This window comes from Oryzias melastigma, linkage group LG6, assembly GCF_002922805.2.
Source record: "Oryzias melastigma strain HK-1 linkage group LG6, ASM292280v2, whole genome shotgun sequence".
NCBI lineage: Eukaryota > Metazoa > Chordata > Actinopteri > Beloniformes > Adrianichthyidae > Oryzias > Oryzias melastigma.
Window position 1 is genome coordinate 26,654,374 of NC_050517.1, and position 25,307 is coordinate 26,679,680.

General features: G+C 37.0%; 1 protein-coding gene across 1 annotated transcript in view; it reads left to right on the plus strand.

Annotated features, from left to right (window-relative positions):
• cpne2 (copine II) overlaps positions 1-25,307 on the plus strand; it is a 61,238-nt gene that overhangs the window by 25,618 nt on the left and 10,313 nt on the right. Inside the window, exons 11-14 of the mRNA XM_024281723.2 lie at positions 13,683-13,816; positions 14,823-14,877; positions 15,180-15,231; positions 18,034-18,167. Of these exons, the coding sequence (XP_024137491.1) occupies positions 13,683-13,816; positions 14,823-14,877; positions 15,180-15,231; positions 18,034-18,167 (375 nt within the window). The remainder of the gene's footprint in view (positions 1-13,682; positions 13,817-14,822; positions 14,878-15,179; positions 15,232-18,033; positions 18,168-25,307) is intronic.

Below are 25,307 nucleotides of genomic sequence, written 5' to 3' on the forward strand. Positions count from 1 at the left end.
AGCATCCAAGATTGTTTTTCCTACTGTCCTCTCTACTTCGCAGGCACCCCATCTGATGTTAAAGATTTGTACTGGAAATTAAACGTTTTTTATTCTTTGCTAAATAGTAAAAGTGATGTTTGGCTTTTTGAATAAAATCGCTTCACTAAAAGATTTGTACAGACTCATATTTTTCAGCACTGAAAACCTCTGTAGTATTTAAGCTTACAAGTTTGACTACTAACATAAAGCCTTAGTCACAGGTGCTGCAGGTTTTTGGATTGTCCAGTCGTGACTAAGGCTTCTCAAAGAACCAACAAACTTAAAAGGTAAAATCACATCTTTATTTTTTGGTCCAGTCTTACCATTATCACAAATGATAAATTACCTACCAAGTGAGCTCTCTACAAAGTAAAGCCTAAATTCCTATTTATTTTTTTTTTTGTTCGTTTTTTTTTTTGTAATTTCTCTAATCATTGCACAAAGTACTATGACTTCCACTCTTGCTAAAACTCACATTTTCTTGCCGAAATGTTTTCTACTTCTGAATTAATTTTGTCACTATAGATTAATAGATTCCAAATAAATGTTAGTATTGTGTTTAATAATCCTATTCAGCTTGATGTTTAGCAACAGCTGCTTCTCAAGACTCCCAGGCAAGTGTTTCCCTCTTATCATCATTGTGCAGCTCCCCTGAAGGGACAGACTGATGATAAACTTATGACTTTTTTAGAAGTCACAAACAATTAGCCAAATGCATTGATAATGAACTTGTTTTTTACACACTTTGTAATATTTTAAAGCTACTTTTAATCTAAGTTAGCATTAGCGGCTGGATGGCTCAGTTGGCTGCGTGCAGGACTGGCACTTGGAAACAAGGGTTTGTTTTCCAGGAGGCGCAATGAGCAGAATCCAGTGTGGGTCCTTTGGCAAGACCCTTCAGAGTCCTATACTATCACATTCTAATGAAAGAATAAATCTTATTTATAGGGTGCCAAATCGTTACAAAATAAAAAGAGAGTTAAAACGAAATTTTAAAATTAAACAAATTTCTAACACATATTTAAAACCAAAATTAAAAAAAAATAATAAAATATATAAGAGTCAGACAAAAATAAATAAAGCAAAAAAAAATAAAATTAGATACTAACAATTACTGAGTGTTAAAAGCCGTTCTAAACGAGTTAGTCTTTAGCTGATGGTTAAAGCTGATTTGGTTTTGCGCATAGCACAATTTTTTTAAAACTTGCCTCACTCTTTTATTTCCTGCAGTTTCTCTGGTGTTCTATAGGGAAACAGATGTGTAGTTTTTTCACCTCTAAGCTCTAAATTTGGAACGACACCTCAGCAAAAAAATGTAATTTTTACGTTGCTAATTTTGTCAAACGAACCACTTGAATATATTGATCATGAAATATATCTGCTGTTTTTCTGTTTCAAACAGCTAAAACTTAGAACATTATTACAACAAAACAGACTTATAATGAAATTTAAATCATTTAGAACTTGTGGACAGATGTAGTTACATCCAAGACTTACTTCTCTTTAATTTAGCACTTTCTTAAAAGTAACTAAAATGATTTAAGATAAGAACAAAAACTAAAGGGACGGCAGTTTTTAGATATATTTTAAAACATTTTAACAGTTAATTTTTTGTTGGTTGAATAAAATAATAATTTGTACGGCGGTGTATTAGGGCCAGTTTACAAACAAAAAAAATGTAATTACGACTTAATGTATCAGGATTAATGCCATGTAAATCTCCGAAAAATTATATTGCACATTTTGTGTAGATTGTATCAAAGGGTTTAAAAATATCTTAATTAAAAATAATTATAATTATCCGTCTGTTCTTTGATAAAGTGGAGTTATAGAAGGACTGCAACAATCCCAATATTTATTTATAGATCTATTTATAGATCTCAGTAAAAAAGTTAATTTTGCAATACACATGTCATCATATATTATTTTTATATAAAATGATTTCGGAATATGGCCGTATTTTTTTTATTTTTACTTTTTTTTTTAACACGAAGCAAACTAAAAATTAATTGACCTCTTCTTAAGTTAAATTACTAATATAATTATGTGAAAACATTTAATTGTGTTTGTAAAACAAAGAATCAGTTGTGTCTCCAGGCACTGATGGGGATGCTGACACAAACTCCGGATGAACACTTACATTTATTTTTACTCCACTGAGCATGCAGCACAGTTTGATTGGGCATGAAATTACTACATGGAGATGTTAACATCACAAGATGTCTGTGAGGACCCTCCAAGCTATGAGCCTGCTGCATAATTTGATCTTTATGCAGCAGTGTACATGCAGCTATACAGCAGCAAGCTGCAGAGTCACTCTAACCAGTGAAACTATGAGACGTGTTGGAAGCTGCTATTTACGGATGACATTATGTAGATATTTTAAGTGTTGCTAAAGGGAAAAATGTCAGTTATTAGCCAAATTTACATCAGTAATTTAGCATTAGTTTTAATTTATTTTGTCTTTATTTGTTTAGTCTATTAGAGATTGTTATTATATAATTTTGTGCTTGTTTTTTTTTTTAACTGTATTTATCTTGTGGCAGTTTTAGCTTAATCTAGCAAAAAAGTTCTTAACTACTATAAATATTAGCGTGGGCTGTTAGTGTGGCTTTGACCTATTTTGGTCTAGACTGTAGGAAAACAAGTCTCACCAGCATTTTTAAATCCCACAAGTTGACATATTTAACACAATAAATTACATATAATTCTTTAAATCAACATCAAAATGTTACCTTTTGCTTTTTTGTGAAGGAGCATGTTTTAATGGACATGTTTAGATTTACCCAACTAATACTGCTACTCTGTTCATTATTATTTTGAGGATACATGATTAGCAGAAGCTTTCCTGTGGTGGGGAATCTTTGCACGTGACTGGACTTCACTCTTACTCGGTGTTGGCCAACACTTCAAGCACTTTCAGAGAAAGAAAGGAAGACATTTAGGAGGTGAATTCAGAGATGATTCTCTTCCTGTCCTATTCCTGGTCACAAGCTTTCAGAATATAATTGCCATTTTTATGGTGTTCAGCACCAATGACGATTGTTTACATCATTACATCTAAGTGACATTTTAAGGCAAGTAATGATGTAGCATATCATTAATCAGCATTTTAGTTGCTTCCTTGTTTTTGTTTTGTTTAAATTTAGTGTTCTCAGTTTTTTATTAAATCATCATTAATCTATTTGTATTTATGGAGGTTATGGAAACTGACCAGATTTGTTTTTGAACTAAGATTTCAGCAACAGTTGGAGTGAAAAATATGACGCTTTATTTTAAAATGAAAGATTTTGAGGTTTGCAGTAAGCTCTGGTCAGAAATCATTTAGTCGTTGTGGAGTTTTATCCTAAAAAAATAATGCTTTAATTAAAAAAAAAAATGTAAATAAGTATTTGTATATTACTATAGTTTAACGTTTGCTTTTTGGAGAAATATCCAATCCCTATGAAGTCAGAAGTAGCAAAAGTGACATTTTTTTGCCTTTCATGATAAAAATGAATCAATTGCAGATGTTGCTTTTGTCAGTTTTTCTTTAAAGCGAAATAATTTTTGCTACTTGTCAAGCTTGTGATGCCTAAAAAGAGAAAATCTTTTTTTTATTTTTATTTTAAATTGAAAAATTAAGGAAGTCATTAAACACTTATTTAAATTGCTAAAGCTGTTCTCAATTCCGGATGAGTTTATTATTAATGCAGTGTTTGGTGTGTGACAGGATTTCCTGTTTTAACATTTGAGGTCCCTGGTGCAAATGTATTCAGGTTATTGAGAAACTAAGTAAAGTCAGTTTATTAAAACTATATATTTTTTTAATGTATAATACAATTTCATGCTGGCTGACAGATCACATACTTACTGTTTTTTTGTTCACATTGACTTAAGAGCCTTCTATAATTCTAATTATAACAAAGTTAGCAAAATGTGAAGCTCCCAAATCCTTGCTTATTCTTTTAGATCTTTTGCCTGTGGGCTCTATACCCAATGATATTACAACGTAGAGCCTGATTTACACACTGCTAATTCCTGAAGCACAACTTTACTGCTCAAAGAAGCACATAAATCTAAAGTCTGTATAAATTTCATTCAGAAATTGTCATACGTCTTTTTCTGGTTTGGAGTCGTGCTCTTGACACGTGCACACACACGGAGGTATCATAGAGAAATGCTCCCTGTTCGTGAATACTGAATGATTTTGAATTGTGATGCTCGATCACAGATAACACCTTGTCATGCACACTCTCATAGTAAACCGTCTTGTTTTGCTCTCACAGAGAACAGGTCGCGTGCACAAACACATGGAGTAGGAGCGGTGCTGCTGTCAGTCTCATGGAGGCTCTAATCCTAATCTCCATGATAGGATGGGAAGAAAGCAGAAGCAGAGAGCAGCGTCTCCCGTTTACACTCTAACAGAAAGAGGCAGTGTGCGACTCCCACCAGGCTGTTTGTCAAAGAATATTTTTACATGAATCTGATTTTTCTTAAAATTACTTAGAGCTTAGTGGACAACAGCAGATAATACATTTAGGTGGATGTTTGAAAAAGTCCATTAGCTTCACCTCACCACAGAAATGTTTTATGCTTTCATTTGTAATAAGCTCATTTAGGTTTCATACAAAAATGTTCCCTATTTATAAACAGCTTCAACAAGAGCAATACTTGTTAAGTTAAACAAATAGTGCAAAGATTAAAAAGAAATTTACCTAATATTTTGCCAAAAGCAAGATGCGGAAGAGGCATGATCTCAAAAACCCTGGGGGGTCTGCAGCTGCAGCCAGCCCTGCTGCATTGAGGCTTTAGCTTGCGCAGAGGAAGCTTGGATTTCTGTGTTGAGCCTAGAGAGGGCTCCAGCTGACGGAATCTTGGCTTGTGTGCATGTTTATCCTCAAATGATATTGATTTTTGTAATACTCCAGCCAACAATGAAATGGCATTAACCCATAAGAACCCAGAGCTATTTTTCCTAGGAAATAAAATTATGTGGAAAATACCACAAACCAAGTGAACCACCGAACACATTTCTGATATTATTCTGTTACACTGATGTCACTATGGGTTCTTATAGAAGCTATGTGGATAAAACTGCAGTTAAGGAAGCATGCTAATACCAAAGTCCTTAGTTTATTTAATGGTTTTATTTGTTTGACAATGTGCACAGTAATCTTAAGCATCTCAACTATAATAGGAAAAAAAAGTTATTATAAAAATACATTTTAAATGTGTGTTGCAATATGTTTCAAACTGTCGCATGAATGCTAGGTTCCTCTGGTGTTCTACAGGAAACACGTGTCATTTTTTTTTTCACCTCTAAGCTCGAAATTTGGAACGACAGTAAAAAGTGCATTTTTTACGTTGGTAATTTTGTCAAATGAACCACTTGAATATATTGGTCATGAAAAATATCTGCTGTTTTTCTGTTTCAAACAGCTAAAACTTAGAACATTATTACAACAAAACAGATTTATAATGAAAGTTAAATAATTTAGGACTTGTGGATCTATGTAGTTACATCCAAGACTAACTTCTCTCTAATTTAGCACTTTCTTAAAAGTAACTAAAATGATTTAATGATTAATGATTTACATAAAAAAAATGTAATTAAGACTTTAAATCTCGTAAATTTACAAGAAAAAAGTTTCATATTTATAATTTTAAAAAGTAATCGGCTAAATTGATGACTTTTTTTCTCATAAATGTACGTGTTTTAAAGTTGTAAATTTATTACTTTAAACCTCGTAAATTTATGAGAAAAAAGTCCTACATTTACGAGAAAAAAGTAATCAATTTATGAGAAAAAAAGTCATAAATTCATGAGAAAAAAACCAAAGTTGTCTTTATCGGAGCTGTGCTTGAAGGTGAAAGACATGGAGCATCTTGTGAAGCTTTATTTCCAGATTGGTTTCAAAAACAAAGAAATTCTGAAATTTTTGCTGACTCAAAATTAAATCATTAACAGTGAGGCTTCCTCTCTGGGGTTCTGTGTCGGTAATCCAGAGTTTCATATGTAAAATAAAAAGCTCAGATACGCACGTTTGCAGGACCGCCACTTTATTCTGCCCTTTCAATTCAGATACCCAGAAGCCCATTCGCCACCTTACGTCATGTCTCTGTCATGCACAGAAGCACCAGCAAAACAAACAGTGCTGCATTCACACCCTTCTCCATATGAAACATCACGTTTCAACACAAAACAACAACGCTGTTACATTAGTACAAGAACATTGAATATTCCGAAAACTAGACCTCTTCAGATGGAAAAACCACACAGAAATGACTGGAAGTCGACAGCTGCAGGGAAATCGATTTATCAACAGGCTCTGCAGAGATCCTGCAAGCCATCCATCAATGAATAAAACATTAATAAACTGTAAATCAAAAAAAGGAGTCTCCAAACATTTGAAATGTTTTAAACATTCAGCTTACCCGTTGAAATCCAAGACGCTTTTTACAGTTTTGTCAATCGGCTGCTGCACACGGTGTTCGGAGTAGGCTCACTTTAACTTTAATTTCGTAAATTTACGAGATTGAAAAAATTTGCGACTTTTAATCTCGTAATATTACTTTTCTTTTTTTGACGACTCTAAAACTCTGTCGTACATTTGAATGATAATTTTTAAGATTTTTAATTCCTTAGAAATCGACATTTTTACCAATATACACTTTAAACCTGCTGAAAATATGTGAACATGTCTACATGGTGAAACTGGTAAAGCGCAGTTTTAAAAACCCTGAGGATGAGTATTAGGGAACCTGTTCTGGAGAGGAACTCACATTTTTGTCCACTGGCTGGACAGTGATTATCTCAAGGTTTTAGGGCCAACACTTTTTTAAAGCTGGAAACTCCAGCTCCCTCAGGCCTTCGCATGTTTGAGTCTAACCTGAACCTATTGGTTACCTCAGGCTGCTTAGATAAGGTGGCTAACCTTTTTTATCTGGAAACTGGAGGTGTGTCAACACTTACCAGTCACGCTCATATGCTGTAGTTTAGTATAATTTATTGCAAATCACATCCTCATGTCTCTGCAGTTGAAAATATAATATATAGAACAGGACATAGAATACTATCACACTAACAAAATGCAGTTTAGTCATGCCCTAGTTTTCTGCATTTCCCTAAAGCCAGAGTGAGTAATCCAGTCCTGTCTACTTTGCACTGTTCTCTTATTGTTTTAGCATCATGAAGAAAGAAATGCAACCAAAATAATTCACATTTCCCACATGAGCAGCTTATCATTGTTTCTTTCGGGTCGGGAAAAAAACTAGATGTTTACACAGGCTTTAATTCTGTCGTCCATCCTGCCTTCTCTTCTTCTTTTGTCATTCTTACCAGCATTTAACGAGACAATTTTGAGAAAATACTGACCTAATGTCAGCTAACAGCAGCATGCCAGGTATTTGATGGTAATTTGGATTTCACCTAAACCACTTAGAGGCATTTTCTGTCGAGATCGTTCTGTGAAATCTACAGTAATGAGATCCTCCTGTCATCCCCCTGCTTTCTCTAATTCAATGTATATTTGTGGGCTGGAACTATGTGTTTGTCATATTGTGTTTCGTCGACTTTTGTGTCGGCAATTACTAACAGCCTGGAGCAGGGAGCAAGATGGAAAGAAAACGACATCGTCCCCCACTGACATTGAATTCACAGCCATCACATTAGTAACATCTGTCAGAGAGGAGGGCAACAAAATACTATCATATTTTAGGGAATGTTTTATACTGTGACATATTTATTTTCAGGTCTTAGAGAAACAAAATGACAATGAATGTACAACACCAGGCAATTGTGGATATTTTCATTGACATATTACATTTTAAAATTCATGTTATTAGAATTAAATAAAAGCCTTTTTATTATGAGAAAAAAAGCAGGATAAACTCTCTAGCTGTAACTTATCGGTTTCCTTTTCAGATAGATTTGCCATCAGTGTACTCAATCTATTTAGAAGCTGTCCATCTACTCCCTATACTCTTACACAGCAGCATTTGTAGCATTATATCTGCATGGTGAGTTTGCATTAAAAGGCCTATATCATGCTATTCTTAAGCTTTTCAGAGTAAATTATGTCCATATGGTAATATATTATCTTACACACACTAAAGAACGATTTTTTGATGGAAATATGAGAAATTTCATGAGCTCATTTTACTACTCGGAAGTAAGACACCTCGATCTCTGAGGCTCCGCCTTTCGCTGCTTGTGGGTGCCGCCTATTTCATGACATCATCTTACAGCCTGCCTCATCAGCTCCCACAAAAGTGAACAACATCCGAATTTTTGCAAAGACGGATGTACATATTGTGGATATAAAATAAAAGCGTTTTCCTGATTACTCCCAGCTCTGCAGAGAAATGTGTGTTAGTCTGGGGCGGTGCTAGCAGTGCAGACTCTTTCTGGAAGGGGCTGTTCCCAACCTTCATAGGTAACAATGCGAGGACACACTTGTTTTTGTGGATTTGGAGGAGCTAGTGCTGTGAAGAATGCTCAGACATGGAACAAAATAGCACTTTGGAGTTATTTTTAGTGAGGAATTAGAATTATATTACATGTAAAAGCTAAAAAAGCTGATTTTGCAAGACATAGGCCCTTTAATGTATTACAGCCATTAATGAATTATGATCATTAGGTCACATTGGGAGCATAGTGAGCAGTTGAGGTAAACTAAGAGTACTTTTTTTGATTATTAACAAACGTCAGCAAATAAGGTTGTATTTGATTAACAGTAGCAAGTCAAAGTATGTCAGTGGTTAAGATGTCTCAGATTTTAGTGCACAAATTCTTACTCCAAATAAACCCAATCAACTTCACTCTGGTGTCACTTCAATCAATCCATCAATCGATCTTTATTTGAGTAACATTTTTCTTATTTGGTAACACAAAGGGTTGTACACCAAGATAAATAGTATAAAAAATGTATTTGAAAATAAGCCTCTCCCCCGTCCACTTTAACATGACATGAAATAAAATAAAATGAAATAAAACGATCATAGAAAGTAAAAAAATACTGATAAAAACCATGAAAAATCACACATTTAAATGTTAAAATAAGGAAAATTAGTTATAAAAAATCCAGCGTAAAATCATAGGATATAACAAATTAAATAAATAAAAGTAATTAAGTGAGCGATTGAAACAGAGCATCTCTGAAGTAAAATAATGATCCAGCTGTGTCTTTTTAGGGAACCACGGTTAAGCCCTCTCACTATATACAAGCACCAATATACAATGTATAATTCTTTAACAGAAGTAAGTATGCTTATTTCTGAAGAAAAATGGTTACAAGAACTCTTTCATTACGAAAAAAATATCTTAAAAAAATGAAAAACCCACTTCTTGGTTATGTCATGTAAATTTTCTATTAATGCTTGTCATGTTAAGTTGCATTTAATGTGGGCTGGTGAGTTTATTTTAACACCAACAGGTGTTTTATTTTATTTTTACTTGCATATTTTTGTATGAGTTTAGCAGCTTCCCCATTAAGTAGGTCAAGCTGTGCTGAATGGGGCTTTATTTTAGAGATACTTTCAGCAGGAACACTCAAGTCCTCTTCATTTAGCTTCACTTTGCAGTCAATGGAACCATGCAGGGCTTAATGGAGAATCTTTTACGGCTTGTACCCATCTTATTTTCACTATGTAAATACGTGTGTGCACCAATTCTCTCCAACATTCTTAGTCCTGTCTAAATATGTGACTTTAGGTCGATGGAGAAAGATGAGGCAACTGATGATGCATATTTAAAGAATTTTAAAGATGAGTTCTTGAAGGCAGTCATAGATTTTATCCAACCAGAGATCTCAGAGGGGAGGAGCTCAGATTTTTTGCTAAATAATCTTTTCAGGCAATGCTCAAAGACCCACTCCAATGAAAATGTGCGTTTTTAACATGTTTTTGTAGCACTTTTCTGATGATGGAGGACATAAATGACATAATTTAAGATAAAATCTGCTTTTTTGAGTATTTATTCAAATTGTGTTGGATCGGGAGCAGATATCTGCAGTTTGTAAAGGCTTGGGTGATGCAGTAACTGCCATGGACGGGCCGAAGTCTCCCTGTTCCACTTAAATTCTAAATTTTCTACTTGCAGACAAATAGATCCATTACATGTAATATCTTAATTTACTCATCTGAGTTGCCATCTGCTCAAACTGTTCAGCTGAAAAGCAGCGATATTGCTAGCTGTTTTTTTTTTTTTTTTTTTTTTTTTTTACTATGCTAATGTTAACTTGGGATTGTGAGGGTCTGTAAGCTAGCGGGAGAGAGTGTAAGCAAACTGGGATTTTAAACTAGTGTTACATTCCATCCTCAACTCTGAGGCAAATTTCTGATGAGCTACCTCTGCTCTGCAAAAATATTAAATTAAAAAATTTCACCGGCTTTTTGATTTTTGCTAAAAAATGCATAATAATTAAAAGACCCTGGTAACATTTTTACAATAAATAAAATATAGTTGGGACTTTAAACAAACTACATGGGTCATGTGAACCCACCATCTGCAGGAGCCACAACAATATTGATGTGGGGAGAAAATCTCTTCTAGTGAGACTGATTTATTATAAATAAGACATTTATTTTAAATATATTTAGCTACCTAATCAAATACTTTTGTGACATTTGTGTTCTTGCAGTTGTACTTTTAAAAACAGTATCCTGCTGTTATGTAACTCTCATTGTTGCTCCAAACAAACCAAAACAAATGGAGGGAGATATTTCAGCTCATGTCTGGATGAGCTCATTTAAATGAAAGGTGAAGATTTTGGTCGGATTCTTGTGAGCACACGAAGCCCTGCATACAGCCTGAGGAGAAGCTTGTCACTTTAGATATTATGTGTTAAACAATGTGAGTTATACAGTGTGTCTGCCTTTAAGGTGATGGCCACATGTGTGGATTTGTATGTTGCGGACACCACGCTGGCGTTACTTTGTGGTAAATTTTTTGCCCTTTTTCAATGTTTTAACTTTTTTTTGTCTCTATTCTAAATTTTCAAATAAAATACTAAATGTTATATACATTTGACCATTTTGTGTTTACACAAATACCATTAAGGTACTTTTTATTGAATACAGTTTAGCATAATATGTTTGTTTTTTTAACAAAAAAGTAGCAAAATTAATTAGAAGTAGAGTCAAGTAAGGCTTTTTAGCACCAGTTTGTTCACTTTCCTATTAGTCAAACATGATTAGATGTTTCAGCTTAGATATTCCCCAGGCTCCTCACTGCCTTGTGTGTTTCCCGGAGGCTTCTCCTAAGCATGTAAAATCCCACAGGCTGTGCTTCCTTCCAACTGTCAAGCAAATTTGAAACTAACTTTTTGAAATGTGGCCTCCTACAAGATTGCTGCTTCTGTCTGCAGTTTAGTGAACAGATCTTTATCTGTTTTCCTGTTCACTGACTTTGCAGATTCCCCGCAAGTGAGCTTTGTAATATTGATTGTTTGGCTAGCAATCTTACTGGGGGTGGGGTTCAAATTTTCTTCTGCCCTACCATCACAATTATAATTGAAAAAAAAAAATTAAACAACTTCTTCCATGTTCTGCTGAATATAGAGAACTGCTTAATACATTGCAGTCCAGTCCCTCCAGTCCTGTTTTGTGCTATAAACCAGCTAATGAGAACATCCCATTAATGGACTTCCACTAAGCAGCACAGCAGCTTTGAAAGGTTTATGGCCATAAAGTCACAAAAGAGTATTGCAATAGTTGCTGCTAAGGTGTTTGTACACTGAGTTGACCCCTGCTCACACTTTTGCCGTTATATTAGAGAGCTAATATTGTTGATGTAATGCACAGTGTCAAACTTCTGGCCTCGAGAGCAAGTGTCCTAAATCTTTTCCATCTAACCAGCTATTGCAGCATTTTTTGACAAATCACACATGGTCCAAGTAATTAGATAAGACAGGCACCTAGTTTCTGAAAAAAACAGCAGGATTTTGGCCCCCTGAGACCTAGAGTCTTATGAGATTCTAGGTCTCGGGGTGCACCCTTGTAACATTTAACAGATTAAGTTAGGCAATTTCGCAAGTGATTTTTTTTTTTTTCTTCAAATGCCGAAATCCTTTCTTATGACTTACTGTCAATTTTTGTAAACTTTTGATTAATAAAATATATCCATAAAATATTGAAAATTATTTAAGGTTTAAGTTTATAATATTCCAGCCTGTTTTATTCATAGTGATGTTAAAAAGTTATGTTTTTAAAGTTTTAAACATTTAGTTTTAAGTTGTTCAATAAATGCTAATCCTGTTCGGCCCGTGACTTAAGGTGTTTTGAATTTTGGCCCCATGTGATATTGAGTTTGACACCCCTGAGTTATACAATAGGCGTGTTTGAGGTGATTTGTGCCCCGCCTGTATCGACCAGGCAGCTGAGGAAAGGCGCCTGAGATAAACCCGAACGCTGAGCTGCAGCGAGGCTGAATGAGAACAGGAAGCTAGAGTTTTCCTTAAGATTCAGTTGAATTTTAATATCCCTCACCCCCTTTGCATGATCTATGCTATTATGTCTTTTACATTAATTTTTAACATCTGTCCGGAGAAACAGATGAAAAATAGCTGCTGGGTTAATTTAATGTGCACTGTCCCAGAGAAATAAATACATTTGAAATTAAAATTAAGCCACAGATTATTTCAAATATTGTTTATTTTTACATCAGTGATTTACTGCTTTCGAAAAGAGTTGCAAAATACACAGATTTTCTTCATTTAGTGTCAGTAATTTCTGATCAGTATAACATCGAACTACAAGAACTGTCAGGATACTGTTTCCCACAATGCATTGTTTTGTAATCATCAAGGCGCCTTACAGTCAGCGCAGTACCTAGGTTAGACAGGAATCTCTGTGGACTGTGATGTTTGCAGATGATGTTGTAATTTGTAGTGAGAGCAGGTGGAGGAACATCTAGAAGTGTGAGTTTGGTCTGAAAAGGAGAGAATTGAAGGTCAGGCACAGCAAGACAGAGATACTGTGTGGTGCAAATTAAACTTGAGAGGAACGGTGAGGTTTCAGAGAAGAGAGGTGAAGAAGGTGGAGAACTTTAAGAACTTAGGGTTACTAGTTCAGAATAACAGACAGTGTTAGAAAGGAGAAAATAAGCGTGTGTCAGCAAGAATAAAAGAAAAGTTGTAGAAGACTGGTGAGAGCAGCTATAGACTTTGAGAAAGAGACAGGAGGCAGAGATGAAGATGAAGTTCTCTTTGGGAGTAACAAGGATGGATAAGCTCAGGAATTAATCCATCATGTTAGATGTTGTGGACATAAATAGAGTGAATCAGACTGTTTGGACATGTTGAGAGGAGGGACAGTGATGATTTTGGTATAAGAGGATGCTGAGGTTGGAGTTAGCAGAAAACAGGAAGACCAAAGAAGAGGTTCAGTAAAGGAGGACAAGAGGGTGGTTGATGGGAGTGAGTTGGATGCAGAGAAGAGGATTAGATGGAGGCGGAAGAAAGGGTGTAAAGTATGATAACTATGAAACCAACAAGAACAGTAAGTAACGACAGTGTTTTGATATATAGTTTCTCACCCAATGAAAAACTCACACCCTCTCATGTGAAAACAATTGTCATCCCTGCTGTAAATCGTTTAACTCTAATTTTTATGGTCATTTTAGTGTTTATTTTATTTGTAAGTTACTGTACAAATAATTCCCCTTTTTCTGATTTCTGTAGGTTGGTATAGACTTCACTGCTTCAAATGGAAACCCCAGAGAGCCATCCTCTCTGCACTACATTAACCCACTAGGCAGCAACGAGTACCTCTCTGCTATTTTAGCTGTTGGGCAGATCATTCAGGACTATGACACGTAAGTAACAACTCTAACATTATGGAAGTAAAGTTTACTGTTTTTGTCAAGCATGCACCAAAGTCAAAACTTTTTCTCTCTGCAAGACATCCTGGAGCAGACTTTCATACAGGTTATAATCTAAAAATAAACAGAAGCAACAAATGCAGATCAGTACCTCAAGCTTCTTTAAGGACCCACCTTGTTGAAAATTGTGTTTTTAACTTGTTCTAACGGCATAGCAAGAGAATTAAGCCTAAGGTTGCATTTCTGACTATTTCTTCAGTCAAATAGTTTTTAAACAAGAGCAAATGTTAAAATGCAGTTTAAAAATATTGTATTTGATACGTAGAAAAATGCTAAGGGGCCCCACAAGTTCCCATGTACGTCTTTGTTTTCCTCATCTCAGCAAATATCTGGCTCAAAACTGTACAACTGGATAGCTCCAATACTGCTCATCATTTTTGTTGCACCGGTACTGTTAGATACAACAACACAGGTTATTGAATTTTTATCTAAAACCGTCATAATCGTCAATCGTTACAATCGTCCTTCAATTCATTTTTATTGATCTGTAAGTTTTTCTACCCTCAAAGAGATTAGTCCTGACGAGTGGATTCTTACAGATTACATAGTTTTACGCTTTCTCTGAATTGTTTAGGCTTTTCTTATTCTGTCTCCAATCTTCTCATGTTTGCATGCAAGTTCCCTTTGACTTCTGACAATTTTGTTTGCGAGAGCACTGTCACACATTGCATGTTTATTTGCTGCTGCTTTGTGTTTTACTTGAACATCTTGGAACCAGTCTTCAGAATGAATAAGCTATTTCTTATAAAGGCTGACAAACCGGGTGACTTTAAAAAATCTTGAAGGCTGTTTCTCCCTCCTGCATCATTTTTTCCTCTGCTCTCTGCTTGTTTCCCTTCAAACGGACAATGTTTCTGTGAAAGCCAGGTGACGTGTTTCTTTAACATGGCAAGGAAATTAAAGTAATGTTCTCAATCTGTTGTCATGGTTTCCTCCTCAGTGACAAAATGTTTCCTGCTCTGGGATTTGGCGCCCAGCTCCCTCCAGACTGGAAGGTATGTGTGTAACCATGTTTGTGCGCAAGGCAAACACAAAGGCAGATCACAATGATGAATCATTGCCTGTTGCATTTATTCTGCACACACAAAGTGCAGGAATTCACTTGCATATTCACATGATTTTGTGACTGCCACCCCATCTGCGTTGCCATGGCTCTGAGCTGATGCACAAGACAATAACACAGTACACTTAGGGTGGGAGGGTGCAAGCGTGGAAAGAATTGAACAATTTTTTCCTTTTAATATATCACAATTTTGTGAAAAATGCTCCATATAATTCAGGTTTCTTCTCTCTGCAGGTATCACACGAATTTGCCATCAACTTTAACCCCACTAACCCCTTCTGTTCAGGTGAGTTATTGAGATGCAGCTTCCATTGTTGGGGATTCTGCTGCAGCGTTTGAAGGGTTTGGTCTAGGTCTAGGTTCCCTTGCAGATAAGCTCAGGTGCTATTCATTATAGTATGAATGCAGATGAAATGTTTAACAGGCCAAAGGTGACAAGTGAAGCAAAATAACTGGTGAAAGTACTGTGTGATTTTAAGAAAAAACAAACCAGCTCGCAGAAAAAATCTGAAAAGACACCCTCAACAAATGGTTGGAAAATGACTTGTCAGTGTGGTGAAAAAAAAAGAGTTATCAGTTTTCCTCAATATGCCTTTTTATTCTTAGTCAGACTTTGTTTTTACAAAATACTCCAAACAAGCAGCAGGGAGAACTGCTAGGCTTTTCTAGGTGGTTTGACCCTTAAATGTGTAAGCAAACACAGCCAAATGAAGATGTGAACATGTGAAGCATTTCCTGACCAGAAGAGTAAATGGCAAAAATACATACTGCTGAAATAAATTTTGAAATAATCAGTAAGTGGCTAAAATCTCTAGATTGTAAGAGATGTGAAACTCTAGGCCTTTAGAGTGTTTTCCAACCAACCTGCCATTCAAGCTTCTAATTGGCTAAACACACCTGATCCAGGCAATTAGCAGCAGATAATGCAGGATTTCTTGAAAACCAGCAGGAGGCTGTCCCTCAAGGCCTGGAGTTTGACACCCCTCTTGTAGATTAATGTATTGGGTTATTATTCCAGTTCTTCTGGATATCAGTCATAAGCAACACTTTGTCGTAACATCAAAGTATCATTAAAGGTTCTCATCCATCCAGGTGATGTCATCTTGAAGTTGAGTCATGGCATCTGGACTTAACCCTGTTAAACCCTCTCCATAAAAAAATGACAGAAAATCGAAATGTTTGGAATACATTTTTTTAAACCCTTTAATGATATCTGCAAAAAAAAAATTACAACATATTTTTTAATGAGATATAGCTAGTATCAATTAACAATTATTGGGTGATTTGGTAAGTTTTTGCTCACAACAATGTTGGTTTAAGATGCAAAAACATTGACATGAATGTTCAGGAAAAGAGTGCCTTATTTACTAGGGGTGTGTATTGGCAAGAGTCTGGCAATCCAATACACATCGCAACACACGTCATGAAACAATATCTATCATGATATTTCACAAGACTGTATCAGAGACGATGTTTTACTTTTTTAAAATTATGACTTAATGAAAACTTTATCTAAATATTTATGCATCTTTCACACAAATAAAATTATAAAATACATTTTTAATTACATTATTTTAATCTCTGTTTCAACACTAGTCACTTGGATGACTGGTGAATGTTTCAAGAAATAAGATTTTAAGCAAATATAACCATTTGTATCATAGTTTATTTAACAATATGATAGCTGCATCTCTTTAGCATGATCAGCTCAACTTCAAGACAACAATGTCGTTTTTACATCTTAACTGTCCCAATTTAAATAAAAAAATACTCTTCATATATAGTCATATTTGGCCAACTACAGCCATATTTCTCCTCTGACCTAGAGCCTTTTAACATAAAATATATAGTTTTCTTAATTTTTTTAGAATTAAATGAATGTATTTTTTCAGGTTTAGCTCATTTTTTAGGCTATCTGTTTCCATGATCAACACCATGTCTGAGTTTGCAAGGACTGCAGCTGCTTTAATTACCTGAGTTTATTTAATTAGATTTTCAGTTTGTCTGTGCCAAATTCTATTATCTTCACTCCTGTGTGCCAGTTTGTCTCTGGTTTTTACTTCATCATGTTTAGGGCCTGACATTTGCCTTTTGCTTTCTTTCTTTATTTCATTATTTGTTTTTGTTATCAAGCCTGTCTTCTGCATTCCGTTCCTCCAGAACCACTCACCCCTGACAGTCAGAGAAATTGAGAAAAGATTGAGATAAATCTGAAGGCTTTTGGTCCAGTTGTGAGGACGAAGGACAAATGTTGACATGGATGCAAAGTCATTTGTTTTTTACAGCTAAAGACTTGTGTCACATCAGTGAAAACAGTGTTTCCTGAAAAATCTGATAGAACTTCTTTTCATGACCATTTTTATCATAGAACTACCTGTTTTCTACTCCATTTTTTAGACCTTTAATTCTTATATAAATACTGGATTTTTTGGTTTTAGATTTTTTTAGCAGTTTGCGTTAATCTACTTTTGTTATTAGTTATATCTCACTTATAAATTGTCAAGACATTGCAAGTTTTTCCTATTTGCACAAAATAACTCTTCTTTTTTAAAATGGCATACATTAGCATTGCTTATTGAACTGTTCAAATTACGTAACATGTACTTTTTGCCTGACAGAGGTCCAGGTCAAAAAATGAATTTTTATTCGTTGTTGTGCAGAAGTCTGCTGTGAAAACATGAGATGTGTGATTTTCTTCTCTCGAGGTCAAACACATTACATTCCAGATGCTCAGCTTGCTGTTATTAAAACATCCACCTCCTCAAATGCCCTTTTATCTGCAGGGTTGGCAGATTTTCCTTGCAGATGAACTTATGGGGCGAATGTAAAATTGGAAATGCTAAAATACAAACCCAAGCTGTTGCGTAAACCTTTTTATTTTTCTTCAGAATTAGGGCTCATTAGCAGTCATGCACATCAGAACAACAATTTTCCTCATGCACAGGACCTTTGACATCTTATAGTGCATGGATTTTATGAATCTACATTTGTTTATATTTGTTAAATGTGGACATTAGAAATAAACACTGTTTGCTGCATGTTTACATCCTTTTCTCCTGTCTTTCTGTCTCTTTTCCTGCTTCTACAGGCGTGGAGGGCATTGCTCAGGCATACTCTGCCTGTCTCCCCCACATTCGGTTCTACGGCCCCACCAACTTCGCTCCGATCATCAACCACGTAGCACGCTTTGCTGCTCAGGCTCTTCAGCAGGAGAAAGCAGCAGTGAGTAACAACAATTCATCCGTTTGGTTCCAGCTGAATCCTTTGACCAAAGATTACTGAGATAAACGAAGCTTTTACACACAATTCCATGAGCCCCGAAGGACAGAAATGCTGCCTTCACTTTATCTCTGTTTTTATAGTTTAAACAACTTTGTTTCAGTCCAAAACCCAAAGAAGAAAAAAAGATTTGCTTGTTTTTTCTACGTTTACAGGCATCAACACTTCTAACACTCAGAACGGTACTTCCTCACATTTGTTGCTTCTGTTTTGCCCTCTATTCTCCTGTGTACTGAATGCACTTATGCAAGTGCAAGACAATCTCAGGAATTATCCAGATATGTACTGTATTTCTGCTTGTTACATTTGTTGACAGTAATGAATTTGCACTTGTTTGCCTCAATTTCTAATGAATCTTCTCAGTTTTTTACTCAAGGCTGTAAAAAGTAAAGTAAAATCAAAGAAAATCACACATTTTTAGTCCTGTTATCTGCAGTAAACAGTTTGTTAATGAACTGACACTTGTAGACTATGAAGAAATTATGTTAAGGGAGTAAAACAAATAGAGGCTTCCTAACTGATTTGCTGGCGCCTCAGTTAAAATCCTCTTCCCACTGCCAGCTTCAGTTCCGTCAGATAAACTTGAGTCTGATAAAAGATGGTGGAGGACTCAACGTTTGTATTTCTGTTTTTAAGTAAACGACTTTGCTTTTCATGAGCTGCTGTTCATTCATGTCACATGTCGGTGTGAGAGCACCGGGCACACTCAGAACTCCCACAGATTTCCCTCTTTCATTCCGAATGAATGGAAGGAGCGCGCAGACGTTCCATCTGAGCACAAACTCAGCAGTTCCCTGACCTGCAGCTTTTCTTCTTCTAGACAAACACTTTCATGTTTTCACCTTGAATCTGGCAAAGGTTATGTTCATGTCAGCAATCTTATGGTCTTTTTTTGAAACCGAGGTTTTCCACCTTTGTGGGGAAAAAAAGGTTCAAATAACAGAGTTAGAGTTTTCTAACGTTTTTTTGCCACTGAATCAAGTAAAAAGTCTGTGCAAGTTTTGCTGAATCTGCTTTTTTCCAATCATAGTGATATTTATAAATGACAAGTGTCAAGTTTTTTTTTTTAATGTTCAAATTTTGTCATTTTTCTTCTATGTCTAGAATCGTTTCACACCCTGATGCTTGTTCAGGAGTTGTTGGGGTGTTATTTCACTCTTCTTTTGTTTGTTTTTTACTACAATGTCACACACCCATTATCAAACTGGATCCTGCTCTTCTCCTCTAATGTCTGATAATGCTCTGACTTCTTCATCTCCCATTACAAATTGCTCTTTTGGTTTGCATAATCCCTTGTGCTGATTTATCAGTTTTAATAGGCTTTTATTTCTTTGTTGTGCTAAATGTGTCTTTTGAGATTCTGCTTTTGTTTGGAGTCCACAAACCCCTGCAGTGCTTCTCACTTTGTTCTCTGCTTTTTATTTGGCGATGATGTTCTTCTTCACATCAAACCTTTGGGGCAAAACACAACAAAGGAAACCAACAGCTCACCTCTAAAAGAGCTGTCTGCAGTCGGCACTTGTCAGGGGAGTCTGCTCGTAATTTCTCTACTCTTATATGGCTGAAGGGACAAACAAGCGAGAGCATCTGTTGGCTCCGGCTTCTGGGATGTGGAGGAGGGTGGCAGACTGGAGTGACAGCTTCTGTCCTTTCGTCTTCTGTGTTACGGCGTGGTGCAGCTGAGACACTGGCCGCGCTTTTCACACGTTTCTTCACGGTGGGGAGCCAACTTCCGTGTCATCTTCTCCCTAAACGCCAGCGGCCTGGTTCCAGAGAGGGTTGAATCTGGATCAGGGCTTACATACCTCAACTTTGATCATCCCGTCTGTTTTTTATTCTGCTGATAATTCAATGAACTACATTCCACTACATAGAACATTTGGGAATGAAACAAAAAGGAAACTTTTAACAAAAAAAAAAAATAAATAAATAAAAATAAAAACAGCACGTTTTGGATCACGTCCTGGTCTGGCAGAGGGGGTTGTGTGATGCATTGATTGTCAGAGGTTTCCAAACCAAACATATGGTCCAATAAAAGGGACCAAATTTATACCACAGAGCAGGTGGCAAAGGCTAGCTTCTGCTGAAGCCACCTACTGCTATTCCCAAGCATAAGCTGGCTCTGAAGGCTGAGCAGCCAGCATCCTCATCATGATGTGTGGAGCTTGGTCAAAACGTCTGAGCTCTTGCTATTTTTAATAGAAGGGTTCATCCGCCTCGAGCGAGTGGCAAAAGGTTTGTCCTTAATGTCCTTATTAAAGAGTAAAACAATTCTCTTTAGGAGATATTTGTGTTTGAGGGACAGTGTCTGGATTTATTGTTATCCTTTTTCTTTTTGTCTAATCATGAACTTGACCTTAACTCATGGAGGAATTCTTATAATTAGCAGCTCTAATTAATTACTGGTGAGATTAAAAGGTGGCTACACCAAGAATTTGACCTGCGTCTGCACGTTTGGAGCTTTTACCAGCTCAGTTTACAATATAAACCAAGTTAAAGAAAGTGCTCTATGAGACAGATCACAATGAAAAAAGCAAAACATTAGGGGTGGGAATGTTAACACGTAAACACATGCGATTAATCAAAAATAATTAACACATTAGGGTTTATTAATGCAAATTAATTACAACTGGCAAAGAAAGTCACGAAGTTACGATTTATTTACGAAGTAAATAAACAGATATTCAATCAATTTTTAGTACTTTATTTTTACTTTTTTTTCGTTCTTTTAGATCACTTTCTCACAAAAATAGGACTATATATCCATGGTATGGTGCGTTGTCACAGTAACATGACAAGCGTTGCTACGCCTCGACTGCTGCCGCAAAGGAAAGCGATATATACAAATGCTGATTGTTAAATGCATGATCGGTAAAATAAACCATCAGTTCAGAGAGAAAATTCATGTGTCACTGCTTGTTTTTGTTCAGAAGATGAAGAAACATTTTATAAAGCAGCCTGTGCAGTGATGAAGAGTATTTTGGCTATGTGACCGGGACTTCTCTTTTTTTTTTAACTTTGTCTGAAAGTTTTGGAAGGATTCTAAGAAAAAAAGAAGGAAAAATTTATAAAACAAATTTTTTAGAAGTTTTTTTTCCCTGTAATGATAGTAAAAGTACAACATTTTAATATTTTGAGGAGATATACGTTTAACTTGAGCAAATTATCTGATACAAATGATATTTGCAGCTGAAACTCTGGACCAGAGAAAACTATTTTTATTAAGTTTCAAATCTCTGTATTTACAGAACCTCCTTCATTTCTGAGCTGAGAGCAGCGCGCTCACTGAAACGTCAATGCAAACGCGCGCACACCAGCATTCCTGGCCTCCACATCTGGAGCGCGCGTAACCGCGCGTTGCTACACAATTTTTTAACTCTGGTCTCGAGCTCTACGCACAAATCGGGCACGCACTGAACGCCCACTGAATCTTCATTCCGGTTCAACATTTCCACGCACAGTCGCAGCAGCACAGAGCTCTGACCAATCAGGAGCTCTGATTTGGGAGCTGCGTGTGTGGCGTCTGCTTCAAAGAACTGAAGTGCTGAACATGATCAAAGAGAAATGAATCCTTGCGGTTTGTGTCCGGTCGGGTTAATATGACACCCAGACAGACATTTAAAAGGACAGAGTTGTGACAACTAAAAATATGGAGAAACATTTTGGGGGATTTCCACCGTTTTGATTTCCTCTGAGATTCTCCCTATTGTAGATGCAGAGGAGCTCTAATGAACAGTAAAAATACAATAGAAGAAGAATCTCCTCTCTGCTACTGCGTGCGTGACCGCACTGCGCAGGTGTGGATACCACCTGCTGACCACGCGCAGACCGCGTTCTTGAACGCACCCCACGCGGCCGTTGTGGAAGCACCTTTGAAGATTCTGCTCTCGCGCACGCGCGCATCACTCACGCACGTGGAAGTAGTCAGAGTTTTTCTGCTTGTGGAGGAGGAAAAGGCGCTCGCGAGAGTCTGATTTGTCCGCGCGGAATGTTTGATGCGTGCGCGGAAATGTCTTAATTCTGCTGGAGTTTTGACATAAATAAAACTCCACATGTGTCTCCCATTCATTCTAAGTGAGACATTCAGCTCCTCCAACACCCGGCGCGGCGTCAGAAACTCGCTTTTTGATGAGCGGCACGCTGTGAATTTGTCGCGCGGCGATGGAGGGGCGGGGCGCAAGAATCACGTTCAGTGTGAAAGCACTTCCAGCGGCTTCATAGCTCCTCGTCCTCCCATCTGACTGGAGGAATGAATGAATGAGTGAGGAGGTACTGGACAGCCCGCCGATGTCCCGCCTCCAGAGTCATATTCCTCACTGTGATTGGTTCGTTCAGCTCTTCACAAAACAACTGTCATTCATATCAACCTTGCGGGCCGCACCAACAGTAATCTTTCATATGAAGACGCGGGCCGCAAATCATCATCCGGCGGGCCGCAGATGGCCCGCGGGCCGCGAGTTTGAGACCCCTGCTCTAAACCAACAACATGGCTGCTCTCACCACAGTCTTCTACACCTTTCTATTCATTCTTGCTGGGACTCTTTTGTCAAATATCTCACCTGAAACCTTCCTCCACCTATTCCTTGCCCACACCTCTTTACTACACTATTTTTCTGACTCTAGTACTTAAAGTCCTCCTCCTCCTTCACCTTTACTTCCTGTAACCTTACTGCTCCACTTGAGTTCCTCTCACACCAATACTTTCGCGGTGACTGACCTTCATTCATCTTTTTTCTAGAGCATTCCTATCTGACCTCATCTCCCCTCATCCTCAAAGCAAATATTTCATCTGTGGTTCTCTTGTTTTACATGAAACCATACTGTGGCTCACAAATGCTCACCTTTAACCTCAGCCTAACTTCCACAACTCTAGTCCGAAACTTCATTGCTTGACTTATCGGTTTTATTCCTCTGCAGTTTCCTCTGTACATCTCTCCTCTTAAAGATGGACACCAAAAAACTTTTCTTCCATTTCTCAGGCATCCTTTCACTCTTGAAAATCTTGTTAAACAATCAGAAACTCCACCACCTCCTCTCCTGATCACCTCCATACCTGCACAGACCAATCTTGTCACACCATGAAGGTTAATGTCATTTAAATACATTTGATGCCTTCACCTCAAAATGTACAGAAATTCTTTCCAAAAGTCTTTGAAAAGAGCTTAATTTTGCGCAGAGGGGATGCTCCTGAAAGCTTTGAGCCACTAGACTTTAAACAATTGTTACGTGTTCTGGTACAAATCCAGCAGTGTGTCTCCTGCACATATCTGAAGAGAGTGCGGCTGCTGGGTATCATTATGCTCCCACGGTGCTTTTTGTCCCTAATTGTACCCTGTCACCCCGCAGAGAACAAATACACACAAAGAGTTGCTCTTTTTCTGTGTGACGTGTGCCAGAATCCCGTTGTTTCCATAAGGAAATGATTGCGGACCCTGTTCCTGTTTTACATTACAGCAAGTTCAAACATAGAAATGAGTAACGCACAATGAGATCTGACAGCCGCAGTTGAAATGTGCGGACCGCTCGCTGCGACGGCGGTCGGACTGATTTGTGTTGGAGAAAGCAGGCGAGCAGATTCGCTGCCTCGACGTTTCTCTACCAGCGATAATGAGAGAACCCACAGCTCTGTGCGCGAAGACACTCCCGACACGCACGCCCAGGCTGCAGGCCAGCGCAGGCTGATGGTGTCTCATGTCTGAGTGACCCGCTCTGTCTGTGTGATAATGATTCTCTAATGAGCGCCGCTGCGAGCACATTAATGAGGCAGACTTCAGAGCCTGTGTTTGGCTGTTATGTGGAAGTGGGACTTTCTTCCAAGTTAAGACAGCATGTGTTTGTGTGGTCTTAAAGGGACGACTATTTACATTGAATCCTGTTGTGTCTGTTTGAACGCCAGAAAGAACAGACACTAGCAGGACCTTCATTCCCTCAAAAGTTGCTCAGTGTCATTTATGTTCTTCAGGAGTGTGTCAGCTTTGACTTGAACTAACTAATTTCATTTCAGTGTTTTCTTTCAAATCAATCATAATTTTTAGTATTTACTTTTAAAAGATTGGCCATATACAATCAAACAAACAACAAATAAAGTTTCTAGCCATGAATTTCTTTTTTAACAATGAAGTCAAAACAATTCCTCACAGTTCCAAGCAACTTTATTTTATTTTAGTAGGCTGTAGAGCTATATTTAACACTGTGACATTCTGATTTCATTAATGCTTTTAGTGAAATTTTGAAGAAAAAAGAGAAATATGTAAGAGAAACTAGTGACAAACCTATTGTGTGGATCTTAGTGGTTTCCATGTTTGACTGGGGCCATGGTCACAGCAGGATGGATGCGTGTTGTCTGCGAGTGAAAAATGGGCAAATGGCCTGCATGAAAAACAAAGGTCATTGACCCAAAGAAACCCAAAGAGCCAAAATGGTAATGCAATTTTTTTCCAATGGGCGTGCTGCGGCCCAACAGATCATAGTGAACACTTATATAACACGTGAGGGTAAATAGGGGTGAAGTAGGTAAGGCGCTGGTACATTTTTAACATTTATTAAGTACATTTTCCTTGCTCCTAGTCTGTTGAATTTAGGAGGTTGGACAGAGTGTAATTTGTGTGGATACTTACACATCACGTGCACACCCTGTGTGTGGCATTTCCGTGCGTGGTCATTAATGGGCCAGTACAGCGTAAGGGCACCTTACGACAGTACATGATAGATGCATGTAACTTACATTATTACTCTTACAAATACTTCACGATACACTTTTCACACGCATGACAATGGTATGTTCCATTTAGTTTCTCAAGGGAACTGCAAGATACAGCTGCCCTCCCCTTAAAGTTCCACTCCAGATATATTTTTCTCTTTTGTAAAATAAAAATTAGAAATAAGAGAATAAATATAAATCTAAAGAATTAATAATAATTTAAAAAAAGGTTTTTAAATTAGGATTTGGTCGTTTTTAGCCAAATTCAAAAAGGTATACCGTATTTTCTGCAGTGCAGCAGGAGCTCATTAGAAATCTTCCTCTGGGTTGCTGGCAGGACTCTTGGCGGGGAAGTTAGCTTTAGCTAATTTTCCATCAACTCT